Below are 22,728 nucleotides of genomic sequence, written 5' to 3' on the forward strand. Positions count from 1 at the left end.
CTATTTAAATAGTTGCAAATGTCTTCCTTCTGTGGTAATACAAATGGCTAACTAAATCAAATCCTAGATAAATAATAATTAATATAGATTTCATTCAATTTGAATAGTTTAATAAAAAGCGATGAATCGAACTGATTCACTATAAAACATTGTTTCGCCACACTAATTGCACTTCGGACCTACTACATGTACACGTATTCGCGGTCAGCTCTAGCGAACAAAAACATTGATGGTCTTTTGAACTTTCTATTCGAAGTTTAATCGTCGTTAGTATAATATTTAAAAGCTATTTAAACACTTAATTATAACGCGAATTTTGAAATATTTAAATAATAAACAAGCGAAGTAGTTTACATATTAATGTAGAACCAAGTAGTTATAATATAACAATATAACAATTAAAAAAATAAAAGACTGCCTCATTCATGTTAAATTACGGCATTTATCAAGTTTTGGGGGAGTAATACGTCTACGTCTCTGAGTGATGTGATATCGTTATCATATTCGCCGTAAGATTTACATGCTTTTAAACTGTAAAAGCTATGCTCTATAAGTACTGTGAAAAAACTAAACGCCTTTTGACAGCTGTCTGATATTGACATCTGACAATTGATAAACAAAGTTGACTGGAACCAGTTGTGTGAACTTGTGAAGTTTTAATGTTCATAAATTATAACTAAGTTATTATAGCAAATATTGAAACAATGGCGGTGTACGCAGCTCACTTGACGAGGACACTGCAGGGCAGGCCGTCCCTGTTCCAAGTGACGGCGCAGGAAGCTCTCGGCTCCACTGTGAAACCCGCGCTACAGAAAGTTATTGAGGTAACTTACTTCTTAATTTTAATTAGATTATAACAGCTTCAATGACTAGATATATTACGTTACTCTATCTATTTTACGTGAAGATAGCAACTACCAGTCTTCAGTGGCCAGAGCAGGATGACTGTAAAAGTTCTGTTAAGATCAAATGTTATTCCTATCCTTTATCAATCCTTTGACTATTTCTCTAAATAAGTATTCAATGTTTTCTTTTGCGCCTTTAAATAAGTACAAGAGAAAAAGGACACTTACAGTACTTGATATTGTAGATATTTTGATATTGGTCTTTACTAATCTAAGAATTTACATCGGTTGCATTAGTCTATAGAGAACATACCTATCTTCCTAAGGCACTTTTATATTTCTCCCAAATATAGATTGTGTCATTTATTCTTAGATAATATATTACTTCAGATAAATTGACCATAAAGTTAGTGATAAGTGTATCAATGTTAGTTTATCTTTATAATCTAGATTTATGTTTATGAATATTTTAGATCCAAGGACTTATTGTTGTAGTAAACCTCTGTGTTGCCCTGTGTGGTGAAGCAATATAAAAGGTATTTAGTCTTATATGTGTGTTGAATACTGCTGCTAATATCGTCAAACCCAGCTCCTAGAGTGGGCTTTTATTTAATGTTGCACATTTCCATATTTTTAGACAAATAGTACACACATGGGCTACATTGGGTTTATTTTTTGCTGCAATCCATATTCCTAATTGAAACAATATTATGGAAAACAAATAGGTGGTTCAACTCTTACCTGCCCATGTCTCAATTTGATGTTATCTAACATTTTGCAATCTAATAAAATCTTGTTCTGCCGTTTGAAGGTAAAATATTAGGCTGGGGGGGGGGGAGATTATTTTACTTGACTTCCCCTTTATCTAGTCTACATTGTAAGTTTTTGATTGAAGAGGATTGTCAAATTGTTTTAAATTTACTTTTTATTATTTTAACATATTTCTTATAACATCTTCCTTAAATCCATCACCCTGCATCCATCATCCAACATCCATCATCCAACATCCATCATACTGCATCCATCATCCTGCATCCATCATCCTGCATCCATCATCCTGCATCCATCATCCTGCATCCATCATCCAATATCCATCATCCAACATCCATCATCCTGCATCCATCATCCAACATCCATCATCCAACATCCAACATCCTGCATCCATCATCCTGCATCCATCATCCAACATCCATCATCCTGCATCCATCGTCCTACATCCATCGTCCAACATCCAACATCCATCGTCCAACATCCATCAACCAACATCCATCATCCAACATCTATCATCCTGCATCCATCATCCATCATCCAACATCCATCATCCTGCATCCATCATCCTGCATCCATCATCCTGCATCCATCATCCTGCATCCATCGTCCTGCATCCACCAACCTGCATCCATCATCCTGCATCCATCGTCCTACATCCATCGTCCAACATCCATCATCCAACATCTATCATCCTGCATCCAGCATCCATCGTCCTACATCCATCGTCCAACATCCATCATCCAACATCCATCAACCATCATCCATCATCCAACATCTATCATCCTGCATCCAGCATCCATCGTCCTACATCCATCATCCAACATCCACTGGTATTCTACTTGAGAAGACAGTGCAGCGATTTGCCTGTGGGTCTTGAGAAAATGTACACAAGTCTTCATAATAAAATATGTTTTAAGTGTACCACTTGTTACAGATTTTGATTCTTTGTTCTGCTATGTCATATGTATAGTATTGTTTTCAGTTTCTGGCGGCGACATACCCCAACAAGTGTGGGTGGTGTGTGGACTGGTATGATGAGCTGTATCTGTTGTTCGACGGCTGCCTGCAGTACTACTACCTCAAACATTATGGTGAGTCACCTGTAGTTACCCAAGACTAGTAGACAAAACTATGAGACAGAGCTAATCAAGTTTTTTATACAAATTTCAGCTGCTTCGTTCTCTGAAAGCTTCTACGGTCTGTTGCGTGTGCCCGTCTCCAGCTCCAGTGAGTTCAGCAGCGGGCAGCAGCTGCCGCTGCACTTGGAGAAGGCCTCGCTGGCGCTGCTGGTGCTGTTGCCCTACATCAGGGATAAGGTCGAGAAGGTTGTGGACCGGTGGAGAGAGGACAACGAGGAAGGCAGGTTGGGAAAGGTAAACCAAAATCCAAGGTGTTTTGGTTTATAATATAGGTGTTGGTAATTGCGATTGGCGTCATATTTAAAGGTACATGGCACTTATTCATTTTTTTTTGTACCATATTTCTGCGTGGTCAATAAATGTCATCATAATCAGTCTAGTCTTTTCTCAACTATGTTGGGGTCGGCTTCTAGCCTAATTGGAAGCAGCTAAGTACTAGTGCTAATGAAGTATGAACAACAGCTGGACCCACATTTGATGTGCCTTCCGAAACAAGATGGAACTCGTATAACATAGATGGTCACCCACGGACCTTAGTTAGCTTAGCCTGTGATTGATCAATTTGTGCGATTACATCGTAGCCATCATACAGTACATCATATGTAATGCCTGTATGGTGTGTTGTGTCAGTCTCGTGCAGACCGCGCCCGCCGCGTGGCGGTCCACTCGTACGCGGTAGTCCACACGGCTTCGGCGTGCGCGCGGCTGCTGGTGCTGGCGCGCTACGCGTGCGGCGCGCGCTGCGCCACGCCCGCGCTGGCCGCGCTGCGCCTCGCGCTGCGGGACGCGCCGCCGCGGGAGGACGCCGGCGGCTGGGGGGATACCCTCAGGCATGCCGTCACCGGGGACATCGGGTGCGTGTGTATACATACTGAATGTTCTGTGTTCATAGTGGTTTTAGGTTTACGCGAATGTTAGACATTGAAATAAAACTACTTTTACGGATTTTATCGCGGCATGCCTGTGACCATGATACCTGCAAAGGTAACGTCGGGAACTAAAATCTAAAATTAAACCGCGATAAAATCCGTAAAAGTAGTTTCATTTCAATGCTCTGTGTTCATTTTAAACTTGGTACCCGTTAAGTAAAATTGGCACGCGAAATGTTTGCAAAAAGAGAACAGTCAACGCCGATCATCCATTTTCGCGTATAGTGGACAAGAGAGTTCAACCTCTTTCATATATTGCCTAATGCACACGAATCTTTATCAGAACGCGACCTACTTTTATTTTTTTATTCTTTAAAAAACGACTGCCAGATTATGGATTTTAATCTTTGTATCGCGGGGGATTTCACAAACATACAAATCACGTGCAAAAAGACACTCAGACTCAGAAGCATACGTGAATCACACATATGCTTGTCCTACAAGGTAATCGAAACCGCGTCTCGACTCGACTCGGGTATTTCCCGTGATGACCTATCCGTTCCTTATTTGTAATGGGTTAGGGTATGTTTGTCGGTGCTACAGGTCCGCAGTGTCGTCGCTGCCCGCGCTGGGCTCGCTGGCGCTGCGCGGCGCGGAGTGGGGCGCCTTCTGCGTGCAGCTGCTGCGCTGGTGGAGCGCGAGGGCAGACCACCAGCAGGCCTTGCCCACGCCGCCGCCGCCCAAGGTACACACTACACACTTGTAGTGAAACAAAAGTGTTACGTCCTTCCAAAAATCATATATACTAATATCTTCCTTTCCTTTTATATCAGCGTGAAGATCAAGCGCTGCGTTGGAAAAACAAGTGTCCTTTATGCCTTCAATCATGGAAGATACCTACAGTACTGCCTGTGTCTGGGTAAGCATTCTTTATTAATATTAAAATTACATAACTTCAATACTCTTTCATTCTAATTGTCACTTATCTCCTCGTAGCTACATATTCTGCTACATCTGTATCTCGCGTCACGTCCGCGCGCACTCGTCGTGTCCCGTCACGCGCTGTCCCGCCGCCGAGACCTCGCTCGTCAGGCTCTACATCGACTAGCACAACTAACTATGTAGTAACGAGTGTCAAGAAACGTAGGAACTGAATATATTATCAACATAATGTATTGTGGATTTAGCTCAAGCGCACAATGAAGGTACCTAACTAAAACGATTATTGTAAAATCGAAAAACATAGTCAATATCTGGTGCAACGTCAATACTCGACTGTTTGTCTCTATTAGCCTAATTAATTAAACGATTTAGATGTAATCGAGTAGATATTCTAATCGACTAATAGGTCATTTAGTCGATTTTATAAAGCAAAAAAAATCGCAGTTCTTTTTAAGCCGATAGCTTGTAATGAACACAAAGAACTGCGATTTATTGTTTAGTGAATTGTTCATAAAAAATAACTAAATATTACATATTAGACATGACATGTGTTGGTCGAGACTTTTGAAGACTGGTAACATACCCAGTTATTTGGAATAACATTTTACTGTTTCGTTACTAAATTAAAATCTACGAGAATTAGCTTGTTAGTGTTTTACCATAAGGAGCTCTGAGGGTCCTTACCCTCAGAGCTCCTTATGGTAAAACACATACAAACACACTTAAACACAGCATAAGGTGCAAGTTAAGTCGTGTTTAGGGATATAGAAAACGTAGAGTATAAGACATGAATTCCTCTTGAATCGCGTATGGGTAGGTTAGTTATAATAGTTAGCTTCGCTGGTAAAGAGTCGCTGGTTCGAGTTCTGACTGAAGTTTTGAATTTTCAATTCTATTACATTGTATTTAAGTAAAAAATAATTATAAATGTTGCCATATTTTTAACTAGCCACAGCCTGCAGTGTTACCCACTGCTTGTTATATACATTGATGCTTGCTCATACTCTAAGAAGGCTACATTCCTCAGGATAAAAAGAATCTTTATGTATCTTGTATTATCCTATCTTGTCTTTGTTAGCTACATCCAAAATTTTATCACAATTGGTTCAGCCTTAGAAGCATGACCACCGCACACAGTCACAAACAAAGGCCTTTAAAATATAAGTGTGATGATGACAAATTTTGATTTAACAGTAGCTCAATTGACTTAATTATAATAATTTATTTGTATATATTGATGTTTTTATATCACGCGACCAATAGGATGATGTTGTGAGAAAAATGTTTTATAAATTAAAATTTGTGTTATGGTCATTAATGGTTGTGGAAGTTTTAGATATGAGAAGTTGCTTTGGAATTTAAAGACTGTTTCAATATGAAATGGATAATGGTGATGTAGTATACTTGCCTCTGTAACCAAGTGGCATCAGTACAATGATTTATGTCAATAGATGACACGATGACAGGTCAAAGTCACGTGATCTATCAAAGCGAAATGTCATTACTTATTGATTAGCGATTGTAGATGGGTTACTTGGCCAAAGTGGCACAATACAGGTAGAGATAATTGTGAAGTTAAGTTTTTAAATAGTTGTAGGTATTCGAGGGATGGTATTAATATGTCTGATGTTAACCTGTAGTATTACGTATCTGTACAGTTAAGATATACTCCTTCGGTACTTGAATAAACACTTTATGACATCTACTTAAAGTTTATATTCACGTCTTTAGTAAAATCGTGTGAAATGTTAAGTTTATTATTATATTTGCTCGCTAAAAGAAGTTGGTGATGAAATGGTGACTTATGTATCATGTTATTGTTTGTAATAAAACAAATATTAAATTATAAATGTATTTTATTCTTATTCCATCATATTTACATTTACCTGTATTTGTATTGCCCACAGAAACAATATACCCAATACTAATTGGATTGACATGGCAACATTTGAACTTTTCCAGTACAATATATAAAACTACAAATATCTAAATAATTTATACTTTACATTTATTTACAAAAATATATATTTTAACATTTAATTATTAAAAGTTCTTTTTGTAAGTAAAAAATGTATGAAATTGCAAAACATGATATAAGTGAAGTACACTTGTAGCAATACTGTCAAACTTTGTAGTTTTATGTCAGTTTATATACAATAAGCGTGCATTGAGAAGCAGTTGTTATGTTATATGTGTTCCTGTCGCCCCCGGGATATGACAGAGGCATTGTATGAAACAATGCTCCTGAAACATGCAGGGAACGAAAGAAAAACGTACAACACACCAAATGCTTCTCAACGCGAGCTTAGTGCAGCGTTACTGACAACGTTGTGATAACATATTAACTATAGCAACATATTAACGAACATTATTTGAAGAAACAATGACTTGAAAAATATATTTCATTGATTAATGTTATATTTCATGTCTACTTACCTAAAATAAATATCAATCAAAAATATTTACTTCAATAAAATCCGTACAGAATATACAAAATTGGCAACACTATCTTCCTTAATTAAGCTGGGCACCCGTTACAAGTACTGCACGTCGGTAGTGGCGACCCCGTGCAGGTAGTGGTGGGAGAGCTGGCGCCCGCGCGCGTCCGCCAGCACCAGGCGCCCGCTGCCGCCGCGGTGCAGCACCGGCGCGGGCGGGGAGCCCGCCGACACCGCCGCGCCCGGCAGCGACAGCGTGTAGGCGCGGACCTCCTCGCGCGACGGGAACCAGCGGTCGCCGTACACGGCCGCGCCCTCGGGGGGGTCCAGGACCTTCCACGGCTGGGAGGTCTCGAAGTAACCGCCTTCACCCTGAGATAAGGGAGGGTATTTGTAGACTAGTCACCCGTTGGTAGTGTTTTTTCTATTCATACGTGTTTTAAATATTCTGCTAGGTAAAACGATAAGTTGCGACCGGCAGTGTGCATAGGCTTGCATCGAAATTAAAGTTTGTCTTTATAAATTGAAATTTCTCTATTTGTAGAGAGAAGACATTAAGGTTATTTAACAATATCAGTTTAGTTTTGGTTTGTCGTCAAAGTGACCTCACCTCGAAGGTAGAGACAGCGTAGTGGTTCCCCTTCCTGGCGGTGACGACGGAGACGAGGTCGCCATCCTTGTTGACGATGGGCGTGCCGGCCAGGAACCTGTTACTGGACTCGAAGGTCGGGGCGCTGCGCCACTGAGCCAGCACACCGTCACTCGACACCAGCAGGATGCGCTTACTGCGGTTGATGAATACCTACAACAAAATACGGCACTTACAAACTGTAGTAGTTAATATACATGTGTGGCAGGCTGAAATAACAGCCCTTACAGAACCTCCAAAACAGAAAACTCTTATTTCCAAAGGTGTTGAGTACATCCCGTATGCCCGTATCTTCATGGAATCGAAATCAAAGGTTTTAATTTCAAGAAGGCCGTTTTCCAGGACCTTTCAAAACGTTAGCATAATGACTCCAGTTGCGCGGTTCTAAAGTGTCATTCATATGGAGCCGGCAAGAAACTATAAGTTACGTTAAGAATACAAAGCGCGTCTTACCTTCTCGGCAGTGTTCTCGTCGATCCTGACGTAGACGAGCTCGTCGAGCGGCGCCAGCACCTGCTCCGTGAACACGTCGCAGTAGTGGTGCGTCTTGTTCGCGAACTCCGCCACCTGCAACACCAACACATACTTAGTCGGAATGTGGAGAAGCCTTCTGACTATTGTGATCCTAAGCTATAGGGATGATGACAACATTTTTACCAGTGTCCGTCTTGTAGTTTATTGTATAATAATGGAGACGTAGTATTTTATTTGTCCCGCAAACATAAATTTCCAAATTACAGTGAATGAAACTGACGCGTGTCGACACGATTGAGTTACCATATCGTTACGTCACAAGCCAGCTCCTAAACTTTAAAGATTTATTTGTCAATTTTAGGTTTTCATAAAAAGGAAAATACGTGTCTAATATTTTTCATTTATCTATCTGAGGGACTCATTAGATTTTTTTCTTTTTATATCCAGTCACCATCCCTATTATTTTTCTTCGTCTCTGTGCATGTGACTTGAATTTCCTGGAAACCCACCGCGATACCTAGACCGGAAGATAGAAATATCGAACATTTGCCTCTTCCTCTGTTCAGAGTGATTGACTTAGATATCAAAATCTCACTTCAGGATTGGAAATTGCAAAAAAGAAGTGAGCATAACCGGAATGTTTCCTCTTACTTTTGCACGTGTTCATTATAAAAAGAAAAATATTTGGAACTGGACTGTCTCCTTAAAATGAAGATACAAAGATGCCGAATTACAAATACATCTGCCTCTCTCTGTCACCCACCTGTTCTGGTGTGCAGCAGTGGATGGGCACAGTGGTACCGAAGCTAGCGAACCTCTTGCCGTCTCGCTCATGCAGCTCGGCGGGGATGGAGAAGTTCTCCACCAGGCCCTTGTTGCTCTCGTTCAGGACTGTACGACCCATTATGTATCTCTGTAACAAGTGGTTACCAACTATAAGCTGATGTTTTTCGACCCAGTCTATTTTTTTTTAATAGGCGTAACACCGGTTTCTCTTTTCGTCCTGGTTATCCTTAATCACGATAATTCCGTTTAATCCGGATTCCTTACGAATTTAAGATAGAGATTAATTTAATTGAAAGTTAAATTAGTTAGTATGTTTTGCTAAATATATCTATATCGCAACGAGACAGATTTCGTGGCATACAAGTTTTTTGTATGCCACGAAATCTATGGCTAAGCTATAGGTTATCACAAGTAAATTCAAGAAATACTCTTCTATTTCTCCATCATAAACTCGTTCTTCTCTGATTTGCCTTTCGGCATATCGGTGACGCTGAATTGAAAGTCCATTCTCAGCCATTCTGTCTCTAAAGACCCCATGACCTGAACCTGTCTGTAACCATGTTATTATACGATAGGACTATCATTGTGGCGTCTTGTTTGTTTGTTTGTAATCAGATCAGCGCCGCACCTTCCGATAACCGATTATAATATAATGTATCACACATCTTACTGATTTGTATAAGTACACCTTTATCAAATTAATTCGTTACTTTATCTCTTTCTAGAAAGTTGAATGACACGACTTTTAAGTAAAAAATAATTTCTCCGTATTATATGAATATTACTTAAGTTCACGTATTTTAGGTAAGGAACCCCTATCTCCTTTAGAGTAGAAAATAGTGTGGTGCTTAGACAAAAATTGGCCAGTTTTAGAATATGTAAAACATAGTAAAAACAATTTAATGCAAATACTAATACAATGTAGAATAGGTCACGAGACCTTGCATAAAGACCAAAAAGGTTAGGACATTCTACGCCAATGATAGGCCATAATATAAAGGTCACTGGGGTCACATAAAGGCATAGTTCGTATATTAACTGACATAATTATGTGAGTAGTTAACCAACACCTGCACCATTGAAACCGGTGTATTACGTCAAGTTACAAACATAGCTTCTACAATAATTTATGAATCACAGAATAGTGACTAAGCAGGCAGAAGAATTAGTGAAAGATGTTATATTTCTCCCTGGCTGATTAAGAATAAATTACTTAAACACATGAAACTAATTGGCATAAGGAAAATGCCCTCAATTAAATAACAAATGAATAAACTTTTCCAAGAAAATAACTAAGGAACCCAATAACAATCTAAGCCAATACAATTAAGTCAAACACCTACAAAACTAATAAAACAACTGCATAATGAATTAAACTTGAAGAAAACTCCTATTAGATTCGGAATTCTAATGCAGGGCTATCAAAAAAATCGTTTTTTTTCTTCTTACTCCTTAAAACAGGCTTTTGTATAAAATATTCTAAAACTAGATCACACGACTCGTAAACTTAGCATTACATACTGTTTTCTATCGGTGCCACTGCCTGCAGTTCATTATTATGATAATGGTGTTAATAACACATACCTATTGTTCCCGGCGCGGCGCACGACTGCGACTCTAACATGTACTAGCGTCTTATTGATAACGCTATCACAAGATAGCAGATACCAAAATCATAAAGTTTACGAAATTCACTTTTATTATGACTAGTTTCGGTCGAGACGGGGATAAGATAGAGCTAGTGGAGTGACTAGGAGGCCTGATAACTAAGAAGACTTATTAAAGTTATAAGGATCTAGGTGGATTGAACTTTTTTGGAAAACCTAGTTAAGGGAAAACGGGGACTTTTCTGTGACAAAAATCATATTATTATATAAGAATTTAATGATAACACGATTGGACAAAACTTCTTCCCTTAAATAGAAGGGATATAATATACCAACCTACAGGATAGACGAAAGAGAGGCGCTCCCGAAATTTCGACAAGAATAAAAAATTAAACTAACATACGCATAGAACACGACAGACATCTGCAGCGAGATGAAACTTAAACGCAATAAGAATATTCTATATTATTCAAAAATGTTTCAAATGAATTGTTCGCATACCTATGTAAATAACCCAGTTGAGAGGAAGACAAAAATGCATAAACAAAGATAACAATAGGTACTTAGTATACATATTTCTTTATGATTACGATTGACTCATAAAATCTCCGAATTATCTACTGAGCAAGCGTACATTATGTTGCGTCATTGTCTAGTAATAAATCCTCAGCATGAGTCAAACTATCCTGCTGGGAATCGATATACACGCGAAAACAAGCGTAAGGTACTAAATTTATTGTCATTTATCTATTTTATAAAAGGCTTAGCTAATTTAGCCGCATCCGAACCTGTAGGTAGATTTTCCACAGCCAGGCAAAGAATTCTGTCCATGTGGAGGCTTTCCAATTCCGGATACTAGCTCGATTTTGCGTTTGCTGATCAAATTATCAGTGATATTGAAGAATCATGAGGAAAGTTAGGTACTTTTACTGTCTTGGACTAGTAACGAACAGAGACAATTTGATCCGTGGATGTGATTGTTCACATCAGCGTAGTGGATAAGAGCAAGAACAAAATAGTGGCGCCTCAGGGTCCCGGTTCGGATCCAATCAATTAACCCCTTTTTTGGCAAGGTGGGGGTATCTTCACAGACACCCTCTAGTTCAGGGGAGGGAATCTCTCGGATAGTGTCAGGCTCTTACTGACTAAACCTGAGCCGCTGTGTTACGTCATGCGCTTTTCTTTGTAAGTGTATGGCAATGCTTTTCAATCCTTCAAACAATACCGTGGGAATCAATTAACCCCTAGCCCACCACAAAAATTAGAAATGTGTCATTTGAGCGTAAATAAGGAGGTTCCATCCGGTCATGGAAAGGGGAACACCGCACGCGGCGACTCCAAATTGTATTGGTAGTATTATGCAAGAGCCGTATCTCCATGACCTACATGAGTTCGATTTTACTGAAGCTTTATTTCCCGTACGATGCAGTTATCTCACAATAATTAAGAGGTCCTTAGAAAAAATAAAGAAGAATAAATTATGACTCGAATTACGTTGTATTATTGCGGTAGGTACTAACTATGAGATCATGCATCCCCAGATTACGTTTGCCAGGTACACGAGGGTCTCAGGGAGGCCTATTGAAATAACAATTCAAAAAATTGTGGGAATTTTGAATATTTTTTTTACTTTTTGATGCGTGAGCTATTTTTTTTGCCGACTAAGTCAAGAAATGTACTTAGGCGTTAGTAAAGTAGCATAGTGACAATTTAACAAACAACATAATTTGTGATAAGATTTTTGCAGTTGAGACGTATTAGAAAGAAATAAGAAGGAAAATTGAATATCTAAACACTTTATATTAAAGATGGTCTGGGTTAGGTTAGGTTAGGACTTGATATCTGCTATGGACCAATCTTCTTTGAAATGTACGCAAAAGTTTTTATAGAACTACAGTTTATCTTATACTAAGTAAATCCTCCATTCACATATTCACAAAGTTTTATAAGTACTCACCCCATCTGATACAACAAATATTGATGAATGGATCAGGAATGCCAACAAACTAAACATAGTTAACATGATGCCTCTCTACTGCGATACTAATTAAATACTACATTCAATAAACTTTATATACTCCCGCTTACTATCGTCATTTGATCAATCATCCTTATCTTAATAAAATTATTATTATTTGTTAAAAAATCTTAACTAAAACGCTACTTGGGGTTTCCCCGTAAATGTCATAATATTTTCTGTCCACTGGGTCTTATATTCTACATTACAGTTACAATATACGATAGCAAATTCAAGTAATTAATACTGTTATTCGAATTAATCATAATGAGCATCAAAAATACTATAGCTAGCACCCCTGTTCGCCCGCAATATATAGTCCTCTGTGGAGTAGTACCCAGAACTCAAAAGCGGCACGGCACCAATTTTTCGATTCCGCCTAATTAAAATAATAAATATTATAAAACGTTTAAATACTAAGAAAAATCCTCATAAATTAACCACTGTCAGACAATTAAAACATCGATTTGTAATAAAACCTAACCTGTTTGCGGATGCGTCATTATCATGCGGTTTCGTCGCGTCGCTCGAACTAATAAGCACGCGTAAAGATTTTCCCGGCAATATATTTAGCTCGTATATACGACTTTCTTTTCAATTTTTCACACGCTTGGACAGTTAAGGCCTTAGTTCTTTAGGGCGTAGATTGCATTCAATCATTTTCTTTCCATTGTCCCGTAGCTAAGTTACAATGCCGCGGACAAAAATTTAAACTAAGGAAGACCTAACTATTTTACTAGCTAGTGCTCTATACACGAGTAGGTACTTACCACAATGCTAATACTTATTGCCAACGCTTCTATACCTGCGATAGTAAACTCTGGAAAATATTACCCATTTTTTCCTAATGCAATGTTAATGGCTTGTACAGCGCAACACATCTTATTTCTAATATACTTTAAGTTCGTATACTACAAAACGACGTAGGTCCCACCATTTTATTTTTATTTTAATAAAAAAAAGGTTAGCTGTTGTCCGTAGAAAAAAAATTAATAATCGTTTTCATGTTAGATTTGAGCTTCACAATAACGATACTAGATGGCGCTACCTTCTATTTCGGTTCCGACAAAGCGGTTTCGATGTGTTGAACACTTATAAAAAATATTTTGTCGATATAGAAGATCTGTTTACACTATCAAAATGATTAAATTCTTTGCAAGGTGGCAATAAAATCCACGTGGCTTGTTACATATTACATCTCCTCGCGTCGCTCTTGAGTGTTGACCGTCAAAGACAGGTCATAGACCCCCGAACTTATTCTTGAAACAGTTTAATGCACTCACAGTTGGCAAATGTATCTAGTTAATCGTTCACTCTAGGTTTAACTAACTATATTCTAATTCTGAACTCTATTCATTCTTTGTCTAGGTATCTCGTATAATTTCTTGCTCGAAGCAATTTACTTACAAAATTACCTACCGAAAATCTCGTTTCATTATTTTTAATATCAATTCTGTTAGAAAGGTACGATACCAAAGCATTTACTCAAGCATGTGATTAAGGTTACTTTTTCTGTCACTAAATCTTATCACACTTAAATGTAAGAAGTACTCACGACTTTTGATACTCCTTATCAATCAGTAGATCGCCACACACCCTCACGCACTCAACCCCAAACAAGCGGCGAGTCAAAAGCTTCAACTTATATACGCGACGGATCTGAGTAACGCATCACACAATAATAGCGACTATTGCAACAGGTTAGAGACCAGAATCACGTGGCTAGAAAGGTGAGGTGTTTCGATGACAGTCAGCATGCAAGTCACAACAGTAGATTTTTTAAAGGATAAATAATAAGTAAAATGACTAAGGTAAACTACATAAGCACAATAGCTATATATTGTTGCATACATTCTTAAATCTTGACTAATTTCTGTAGGTAAGTCCCTGAATATGTATATATGTATGTACAAGTTCGATGACATGTTTACAAATCACAAATTAAAGGACTCTCTCGTCGTGGCTAAGCTGTAACCGCATAAGTGATTCGATCACAGGTTAAGCTATGCTTGACGCGGTTGGTCCGTGGATGGGTGACCATCTTTGTCATAACGAGTTCCTCCGTGTTTCGGAAGGCACGTTAAGTTGTGGGTCCTGGCTGTTAATCCTACATCTTTGACAGTCGTTACAGATAGTCAGAAGCTGAAAAAGTCTGACAGCCAGTCTTACCAAGGGGTATCGTGTTGCCCAGGTAACTGGGTTGAGGAGCTCAGATAGGCAGTCGCTCCTTGTAAAACACTGGTACTTAGTTGAAACCGGTTGGACTGGTAGCCGACCCCAACATAGTTGGGAAAAGGCTACGCCGATGATGAAATTAAAGGATCAATTTTATTTTTAAGTTATGTATTATCAAGTACCTGTTCTTTTTTTGCTGTCTGTATATTTATAATTGAGAAAGCGTTTACATTTACAAAACCCTGCTACTACTGAAACATATTGTGCTCTTTTACTCATTCCAACATATTAAATCTAACAAAAGGGACAAAGGATCACTCAACATTACATATACCCCCTTAAAAATATTTCATGTGGGTGGGTAGCCATGATAACAAACTACCTAATCAATTTAGTGTGCTCTTTTTAACATATAGTTTAGACCGTCAGAGTAAAAGAGACAACGCGTATAAACTTATTGCTCTTACATGAAGGTTATAAGGTAAAGAGTTCAGTTGTCTATTATCGGGGTATTTCCCCAATCTGCAAATTAAACATAGTGCGTAGATACTGCGCACAGCTTCCTCTGATTTACATCTTCTGACCTTCATGGCCCTGCGTTAGGAGTTACAACATTATTACGATTATTGGAAACTTCTAAAACCTATTGGGTTATAATTATTAATAAATAACCAACGGTGGGAAAGGGTGCCAAGGAAGTAAAACAGGAATTGTTCAGAATAACAAAATATAATAAAAACCTTTTTAAATAGCAAAAATATATTTGCGCAGTAATAATTAATTGACTATTCAACTGCATATACGAAATAATGAAATACATGACATAATTAGGTACTAAAACTGTTGCAATATTTAACAGGTAACATACCTTTACAAAAAAGAAGTACTTTTGTATTGCACAAGATTTAGTAATTAATGTTATATATCAACAATAGCCTTACTCGTCTTAACACAATGTTTACCAAAATATGACATCATGATTTTAAAGATTACCTAAACGTCATTCAATGATTCATATATTTAACAGTTTCTATCTAATAGTCCTTTTCCCTAGGTCAAGGCCAAGCCCTTGATACAAAGGCACGTGTCGGAATAATGAAGATTGTATAAACAAAAATATCTAAAAAGTATATACAAACAAAATTCAACCTTATACTTAAAGGATAAGAGTCAATGTGTTAGCACGCTTCGCTAGATGACTTAGCTCGGGGAGTTCCCGAGAATAGACAGTAATAGAGAGATTTTTAGATGTCAAATACTAAAGAACTGAATAAAGATGGGAACTCAATTGACATTGTCATGTAGATGCCTTTTTGGTAATAAAAAAAAAGAATTTGTTTAAACCTATATCTTACTTTATTGGTTTATTTATAAAGAGACGATTTATGTTAACTATGTCTACTATGCATTGAATAGTCTCTTTAAGTACAGTACAGTGTGAACACCGGCTGTATGCGTATGTACGCAGTTGCGTATTGGATTTATAAAGAATTTCTTGTGGATTGTGTATTTTTATACACGAGTCTTTTCGTCACTTGTGTACAAATTTAATTGTTTATCATGTTGAATGTGCGTGGAACCGTGACTGCTGATAGTAAAATGAAACTATACATTAGGGAAATGTAACTATGTTTATGTGGGTTATTAAAATAACAGTTTCATACACCACTGTGCTTTAATTTCATTTGAGGTGACTAAAAAATCTTCTACCTACTTATTATATTACACATTATATCCTCATGTCTTTTGCATACCTATAATATATGCTTATACATATATTATACTTAATCGAAGTAAATGCTTCATTCTTGCTGCCTTGTTTGTTGCTTGTTTCAAAACTGCCATTGTGTACCATTAAATATTGAACATTATAATTAGGAACTAATAAAACCCTAATATAATACTTAACGCCAATACCACCAATTGTCATAATTTTATAACCCTTACAAACAAATTGTACCACATTTTGTAATTGACCTGTATTTCCTAATAGTTTAGAATAAACAATTGAATAAAATAACATTACATAATAATAAAAAATATTAATTTATATCGAATATAGTATGTTCTATCTTTTATAAGAAATAATATAAGACGTATTAATAAGAAAAATAATAATTTACAACACTTATTCTACTTGTTTAGTAGGTACTAACTATGTATATAATAATTAAATTATAGTTAAATTTCGTCAAGAACAGTAACTTTAGTTGTACGCATACATTAGATACTACTATATTGATTTTTACACAGAATTAAAATAACAAATAATAAATTAAAGATTGCACATTTTTCAGACTTGTGTTTTATTCTAAATTATAGAAGCTTGTTAAATTTCTAAATTACTTACAGTTATCATTCAAATATTTTGTTCAAGTGTATCATCATGGGATTTAAAACTTTACTTGTTTTCAACCTTGCCAGAGGCGACACCAAATTGAAATAGTGAGAATTGTTAACGGTTGGCGTTGTTTATTTTATCCGTCTTATAGGCAGTGTTTGTAGGGATGCTGTAACCCCTCGCCTATCATGTAACACATGATGTGTGGAGTCCGTCCTCAGTGTTCCTGCAGCCGCTAGTGTTACCTGTAGTCGCGGTCTATGAGGATGACGTCGTGGTCGGTCCCGGGCGCGGTGCGGGCGCGGGCCAGCTGCGCGGGCGCGACGGCGCACAGGCCGGGGCCCCGCGCCGGGTCCCGGTACAGCAGGCGCCCCCCGCCCGCCCCCACTAGCACTATGTAGTGCCCCGAGTACGAGCCGCCGAAGCAGCGTCTGCGCAACATGCTTTACTACTCACTACGTCTACCTATGACAACATTTCTTGCAAGAATTAAAAATCTCGAGATAATAGTCGCTAGCTGAAGTATTGGTTACTTTTTTTTATTTTATTAATCGACTCCCGCGTTAAGAAATGTAATCCTTGTGTCGCGGGGGTTTTACAAACATAAATTTCACTTGCACAAAGACACTCGGACTCAAAAAATGCATTCGTGGATCTCACAAACGCTTATCCTTCGCGGGGATCGAACCCGCGACACGTCGCGCATCGTGGGTTTAAAGTGTTGTTATTTCACACAGGCCTAAATTATATTCCGCTAACATAAACTGACAGCCTAGTATGTTACCTGAACTCAGCCTTGAGCTTGTTGTGCTTGCAGAGGCGGCAGACCAGCAGGCCGGCGTCCACCAGCACGAGCGCGGGCCCGCGCGAGCGCACGTGTGCCAGCAGCTCGGCCTGGCCCAGCGCCTGCTGCCAGACCCTGATGCCGCAAGCCTTGGCCTCCGCGAAGCGACGCTTCACGCGCTCGCGGTCCTGCGGAGAAGATTTGTCAATAAAGAGCTAACAATTGAAAGGTTTTATGAGGCTGGAAGGTTTTGTGAAAAAGCATTTAGAGGGATTTTAGTAAAATCAAACGTTTTTCTGGCCCTGGCAAATATTCTGGAGTAAACTAGACTAAGATAAAAAAGGGCTTAGACCTCTTATTACAGGCTACATGTTTAGTGCTACATGCATAGTATTGTTCCTCACCAAATGAATAATCCTGTCATAGTACCCTTGCCGGCTGTAGTTTTCATTGACTCCAAGTGTGATGGTAAACATGCGGTGCTCTATACCAAACCTGTTGACACAATCAGCTGTTAGATGTTCAGTCTCAATGCCAGGGCTTTGATATCAAACAAATTTAGTTTTTTGTTGATTGACTGCTAAACATTGGTGAAATAACATTAAATGTAACAAGTTCATATCAATTGTTATCAATTTTTTTTAATATTATCCCAACCTCTTGAGTAAATAACACAGGTCAATGGTCCAAGTGGATTGGTTGAAGCCCTCCTCGCGGCAGATCATCTCAAACTTGTCCAGCATCTCCTCCCTCTGTGCTGGAGTCAGCAGCATGAGCACGCACGACACCCCGCAGTCCCAGTTGTAGCGCTGTGTGAAGTGATCCAGTCTGTGCTCAATGTATTCTGAAAACATTATTATATTATAGAACAATTTTACTAAGTTTTGTCTATCAGAGGGCAGCCCCAGTGTTTTAATAATTGGTTCTTCTTAAATTGATTGTGAAGTGGTCAACTGTTATGGAAAATTATATATACTTAATATAATTTAAGATACATAATCTTTATGGAATATACATACATTCAACTGTATAAATATTAATTTAGTCTAAGAATTTTGTAGCTTTAGCTTTAGTTGAACAGCAGTTATAGTTGTTAATTCATAAATAGTAAAACTGGAACTTTGAATTTTGTTACGAATTCAATCCTGTATTGCTTACGTTCGTCTTGCGCTTCCATAGTTTAGCCAGACAGACCAGCTTCAGCACTACGGGAATCTGTCACATTAATGTGATCATTGTATAGTTCTGTTTGTTTATCAACTTATAATTTCGATGAATTTGACTCATTACAAGTTTGTTGTGACACTTATGACATTGACGTCCGAAATTGGACGTGCGTTTCGCTTCAAGCTCAATGTTGTTTTATGATATAGCCCGAGCACTGAGCTGTTTTCACGCCTTGTAATTATTTCATTGTCTTTATGTGGTTTGGCTTATCATCTTTGGAAGCATATTTTAACTTTACTACCCACTAATTATCATTCGGATAAAACCAACTACAATCTATCTAGATGAGAGTGGTTACAAAAAAACACCCAAACAGACACATCATACATGAAACATACATTTTATAATAATTTTAGAAATTACGTTATACATGTATAAATAGTCATGTCTGAATTAAAAAGATTCAATTGTGTCAAACGAAACATGCAAAAAAGTTCAACGCACATTTGACAAACAGCTGACTGACTACGAATGACAGCGGCATTTTAGGTTTTTCAGAATTAAACGATGGCGTTCTGGAGTGGGATTACTAAAATTCTAAGTATAAGATGTGCTGCTCAGCTAGGACTAGTGCGACGAGCACTGACCACACAAATAAAAACAGTGGAGGAGATGAAACCCGGCAAGACTCATTTCGGATTTCAAGAAGTGGAAGAGGAGGAAAAGACCAAAAAAGGTAAAAAGCTATTTGAGGACCTTTTTAGAAATTTTATTTAACTTGTATGATCAGATGATGATCAGTAAGGGAATTATAAAATTTTGGTTTAATTTTTCTCCTATTGTAGTCAGAAAATATCGGCTATTAAAAAAAATGAAAACTTAACCCAAAAAATATTAGTATAACATATTTGGTGGAATCTGTAATAGAGTCAAGAAAAAAGTATTAATTCTATAATGGTGCTGTCTATAAGAGTTGTCGTCGTATTTAATAAGTGACTTTAGAACCTTAACTGAATCAATAATACTTTTACACAACACCAGCCTGTCTCTTGCTTAGCTTAGCTTGTATTAAGAGTATTAGGCAATAAACTAAGACACAAATTTGTGCTCAACACACAAACTTAGATGTGAATCGAACCTATTCTAACGATTTTGTCTTGACTTTGTCACTGTACATGATGTGCTGGGTGGGAGATTTTCTAATTAAACCATTTTTTGTTTGTGTTAGACACAAAAAAACGAATTCAGAATCAGTAACATAATATAATTGTTTATCTTTCACAGTCCATGAAGTATTTGAGACTGTAGCTGAGAAGTACGACCTGATGAATGACGTCATGTCCATGGGGATACACCGCGTCTGGAAGGACATCTTTATGCAGAGGCTGGCTCCCACTCCTGAGACCAAACTCCTGGACATGGCTGGTGGAACTGGTAAGAAATCCAGACTAATTTTTTGAAGACTAACTGGTTACACCCTAGCTTATGGAACAGGTAATAAGCACAAAAGGTAAAAAGTTCCCTTCCTTGGTGACGAAAAATAGTATCAACAGATAAATCTAGCTTGATACATATAGCATTATTTATTTTTTATGAAAGTCCACATACTCTGCGACCCCAGTAGTAAGCAGTAACTTTTAAAAATATTTATTTACTCAACATTTCCTTATGGAAAGCAGATTATTAAAAAATCCTTTCTCAAATACTTGATTGTGACTATTAATAGATACTTTATATGTTACGTCTTTTTAAATAATTTAATACAGATAGCCCAAATGCAAAATTTGACAGCTTCTAGTGGTCTATCACTTTGTTGCAAGTCTTCCTGACTGTTGTTTGTTTCAGGTGATATAACATTCAGATATATAAAGTACCTGCAGAACCTGCCGGCCTCACAGGGCGCGCAGGGCGCCCGTAGCAGCGTGACCGTCTGCGACATCAACCAAGCTATGTTGGATGTTGGGAAGCAGAGGGCTCTCAAGTATGTGACTAATGAATTTCAGAAATTACTTAGACAAAATATTTATTGCAAACTAAGCGTACAGATAGGTCTTAAACAGAGTTACAGTTCTTTCTACTCAGCAGCCTTTTAAAAATAAATACAGAAAAGGTATAGAAAACATAAAACTGAGCTGATGGGCTCCTCCCATCATTTGTCTAATTTGTGACATACTCAATGTTTGTAGGCTAGGCTTTACTCCTGAGTTGTGTGGTGTGGACATATCCTGGGTTTGCGGCGACGCAGAGAAGCTCAACTTGCCCGACGACAGCTTTGACGCGTACACCATCGCGTTCGGCATCCGGAACTGCACTCATATTGATAAGGTAGCTTATTATAAATTAAGTCCTTGCTAGAGTTGCTAGCAATGATCCACTTGAATATTGTGCCTATTCAGCGAATTTAAAGTCAGATCCTTATCGCCATGTATTTCGATAAACCAACTAGGTACCTTTTTCTATGCAGGTCCTTGAGGAGGCGTATAGAGTGCTGACACCTGGTGGCCGTTTCTTATGCTTAGAATTTAGTCAGTTACCCAACAGCACATTACAATGGTATGTCAAATACACATCAACTTTAACATTAAATACCATTCAGTTAAAATTGCTTTTTACTTTTTAAATTCTGTTCAAAAATATTAACTGCAAAATAAAACTTGTTTTCAGGGTTTATGACCAGTATTCGTTCCAAGTTATCCCTGTTTTGGGCCAGCTATTTGTGGGACAATGGAAGCCGTATCAGTACCTCGTCGAAAGTATCCGACAGTTTCCTAATCAGGTATGGCTTCTTACAAAGTACCATTGTATGCCAATTGTAAAGAATCTTTATTCATTTTTCCTTGTTTACCATAGGAGAAGTTCAAGTCGATGATTGAAGACGCTGGCTTCAGGCAGGTGACATTCGAGAACCTTACTTTCGGAACGTGCGCTATACACTCAGGGTTTAAATTATAGTGTATGTCTGTGCGTCAACTGAACAGAGATTCGTGCGGTATTGTTGTTGTTAAGATCTAATTGTTAATATTTTATATAAGTATAGTCATAGCACAGTGTGTTTTATTTCCCTATTGAAATAACGTATTAAGTAAGTATTTTACTGCAGACAGGACAGGAAAAAAGGTGATGACAAGGAAACCAGAAGTTCTTTTGTAAGGAATTTATTAAGTCCATCAAACTGTGTTGGTCTTTGGAATGCAAATCCAGTATCTAAATTACATAATATTTCCACACATTACATCTATGATATCGAGCGTCGACTCGCGCATTACAATACAATTTGTGATTAACTTCCGCGTTCCTAACAAACATCACATCCCATAATTACAATTTGTATTACTTACATAATATGTCAATTTTAGAACGTCATCCATTCTCTGTCACCCAATCCCATACATACGACTCGTATCGCTCTCACGCAGGTAGGTTGTATGAAAGCTCATAAAGCATGCTAATTATTTTTATATGACACAGAAATGTTAGGTCTAACATACTAATGAGCAAAGCTAATATAAAATTTCTCTCATAATTCGTAACAGAATCGCCGTCCTATGCCTAATATAAATAAACGGCAGACATCGAGAAGCAAATAAAGTGTGAGTTAAGGATATCCAAACAAACATTAATACTCTGTACCGAGCGTGCATTCAACATAAGTTATTTTGCAATTAATTTGAATATTCATACCCAAAGGTCCTGATCCTGATCCAGCGCGGAGCTTGCGTGGCGC

At 37.9% G+C, this 22,728-nt stretch overlaps 4 protein-coding genes and 1 long non-coding RNA gene across 7 annotated transcripts; 3 read left to right on the top strand and 2 right to left on the bottom strand.

The window, feature by feature from the left end:
* The first annotated feature begins 455 nt into the window (after positions 1–455).
* LOC113495631 (peroxisome assembly protein 12-like) lies at positions 456–5,911 on the top strand. Its single transcript, XM_026874461.1, has 7 exons — positions 456–824; positions 2,599–2,707; positions 2,787–2,989; positions 3,386–3,609; positions 4,228–4,369; positions 4,458–4,543; positions 4,621–5,911. Exons 1-7 carry the CDS (start codon positions 705–707, stop codon positions 4,730–4,732), a joined length of 996 nt encoding a protein of 331 aa, XP_026730262.1. The 5' UTR covers positions 456–704; the 3' UTR covers positions 4,733–5,911.
* A 501-nt stretch (positions 5,912–6,412) lies between these two features.
* On the bottom strand, positions 6,413–14,197 carry LOC113495595. Of its 3 annotated transcripts, none has more exons than XM_026874401.1 (5): positions 14,093–14,197; positions 8,891–9,040; positions 8,107–8,220; positions 7,615–7,806; positions 6,413–7,376 (listed from the first exon to the last, which is right to left on the bottom strand). In XM_026874401.1, exons 2-5 carry the CDS (start codon positions 9,029–9,031, stop codon positions 7,101–7,103), a joined length of 723 nt encoding a protein of 240 aa, XP_026730202.1. In that variant the 5' UTR covers positions 9,032–9,040; positions 14,093–14,197; the 3' UTR covers positions 6,413–7,100. The 3 variants fall into 3 exon arrangements, with proteins under 3 accessions (XP_026730202.1, XP_026730193.1, XP_026730212.1); XM_026874392.1 differs by lacking the exon at positions 14,093–14,197 and adding an exon at positions 12,478–12,569; XM_026874411.1 differs by lacking the exon at positions 14,093–14,197 and adding an exon at positions 10,498–10,570.
* Positions 14,198–16,312: 2,115 nt separating this feature from the next.
* LOC113495639 lies at positions 16,313–18,462 on the top strand. The gene is made up of 2 exons (XR_003400747.1): positions 16,313–16,402; positions 17,871–18,462. It is a non-coding gene; the product is annotated as an uncharacterized LOC113495639 (long non-coding RNA).
* On the bottom strand, positions 16,369–19,228 carry LOC113495607 (protein GUCD1-like). Its single transcript, XM_026874424.1, has 5 exons — positions 18,996–19,228; positions 18,495–18,681; positions 18,242–18,332; positions 17,838–18,025; positions 16,369–17,484 (listed from the first exon to the last, which is right to left on the bottom strand). Exons 1-5 carry the CDS (start codon positions 19,012–19,014, stop codon positions 17,295–17,297), a joined length of 675 nt encoding a protein of 224 aa, XP_026730225.1. The 5' UTR covers positions 19,015–19,228; the 3' UTR covers positions 16,369–17,294.
* A 206-nt stretch (positions 19,229–19,434) lies between these two features.
* LOC113495588 (2-methoxy-6-polyprenyl-1,4-benzoquinol methylase, mitochondrial-like) lies at positions 19,435–22,049 on the top strand. Its single transcript, XM_026874380.1, has 7 exons — positions 19,435–19,740; positions 20,289–20,438; positions 20,850–20,985; positions 21,191–21,329; positions 21,469–21,557; positions 21,669–21,780; positions 21,855–22,049. The coding sequence occupies exons 1-7, from the start codon at positions 19,572–19,574 to the stop codon at positions 21,954–21,956; spliced, it is 897 nt and encodes a 298-aa protein (XP_026730181.1). The 5' UTR covers positions 19,435–19,571; the 3' UTR covers positions 21,957–22,049.
* The last annotated feature ends 679 nt before the right edge of the window (positions 22,050–22,728 follow it).

This window comes from Trichoplusia ni, chromosome 1 (genome assembly GCF_003590095.1).
Source record: "Trichoplusia ni isolate ovarian cell line Hi5 chromosome 1, tn1, whole genome shotgun sequence".
NCBI classification, from domain to species: Eukaryota; Metazoa; Arthropoda; class Insecta; order Lepidoptera; family Noctuidae; genus Trichoplusia; species Trichoplusia ni.

Excerpts from the sequence above, each read along its gene's own strand:
- LOC113495607 (XM_026874424.1), bottom strand. Across the intron at positions 18,333-18,494 it reads CTGTGTTATTTACTCAAGAG|GTTTGGTATAGAGCACCGCA; the intron begins GTTGGGATAATA and ends TTGTGTCAACAG. Across the intron at positions 18,026-18,241 it reads ATGACAGGATTATTCATTTG|GACCGCGAGCGCGTGAAGCG; the intron begins GTGAGGAACAAT and ends TCTTCTCCGCAG.
- LOC113495588 (XM_026874380.1), top strand. The coding sequence starts at position 19,572 with ATGGCGTTCTGGAGTGGGATTACTAAAATTCTAAGTATAAGATGTGCT. Across the intron at positions 21,330-21,468 it reads ACTGCACTCATATTGATAAG|GTCCTTGAGGAGGCGTATAG; the intron begins GTAGCTTATTAT and ends TTTTCTATGCAG. Across the intron at positions 21,558-21,668 it reads CCCAACAGCACATTACAATG|GGTTTATGACCAGTATTCGT; the intron begins GTATGTCAAATA and ends ACTTGTTTTCAG.
- LOC113495631 (XM_026874461.1), top strand. The coding sequence starts at position 705 with ATGGCGGTGTACGCAGCTCACTTGACGAGGACACTGCAGGGCAGGCCG. Across the intron at positions 2,990-3,385 it reads AGGAAGGCAGGTTGGGAAAG|TCTCGTGCAGACCGCGCCCG; the intron begins GTAAACCAAAAT and ends GTGTTGTGTCAG. Across the intron at positions 3,610-4,227 it reads GCCGTCACCGGGGACATCGG|GTCCGCAGTGTCGTCGCTGC; the intron begins GTGCGTGTGTAT and ends TCGGTGCTACAG.
- LOC113495595 (XM_026874392.1), bottom strand. The coding sequence starts at position 12,543 with ATGTTAACTATGTTTAGTTTGTTGGCATTCCTGATCCATTCATCAATA. Across the intron at positions 9,041-12,477 it reads TATTTGTTGTATCAGATGGG|AGATACATAATGGGTCGTAC; the intron begins GTGAGTACTTAT and ends CACTTGTTACAG. Across the intron at positions 8,221-8,890 it reads ACTGCTGCACACCAGAACAG|GTGGCGGAGTTCGCGAACAA; the intron begins GTGGGTGACAGA and ends TTGGTGTTGCAG.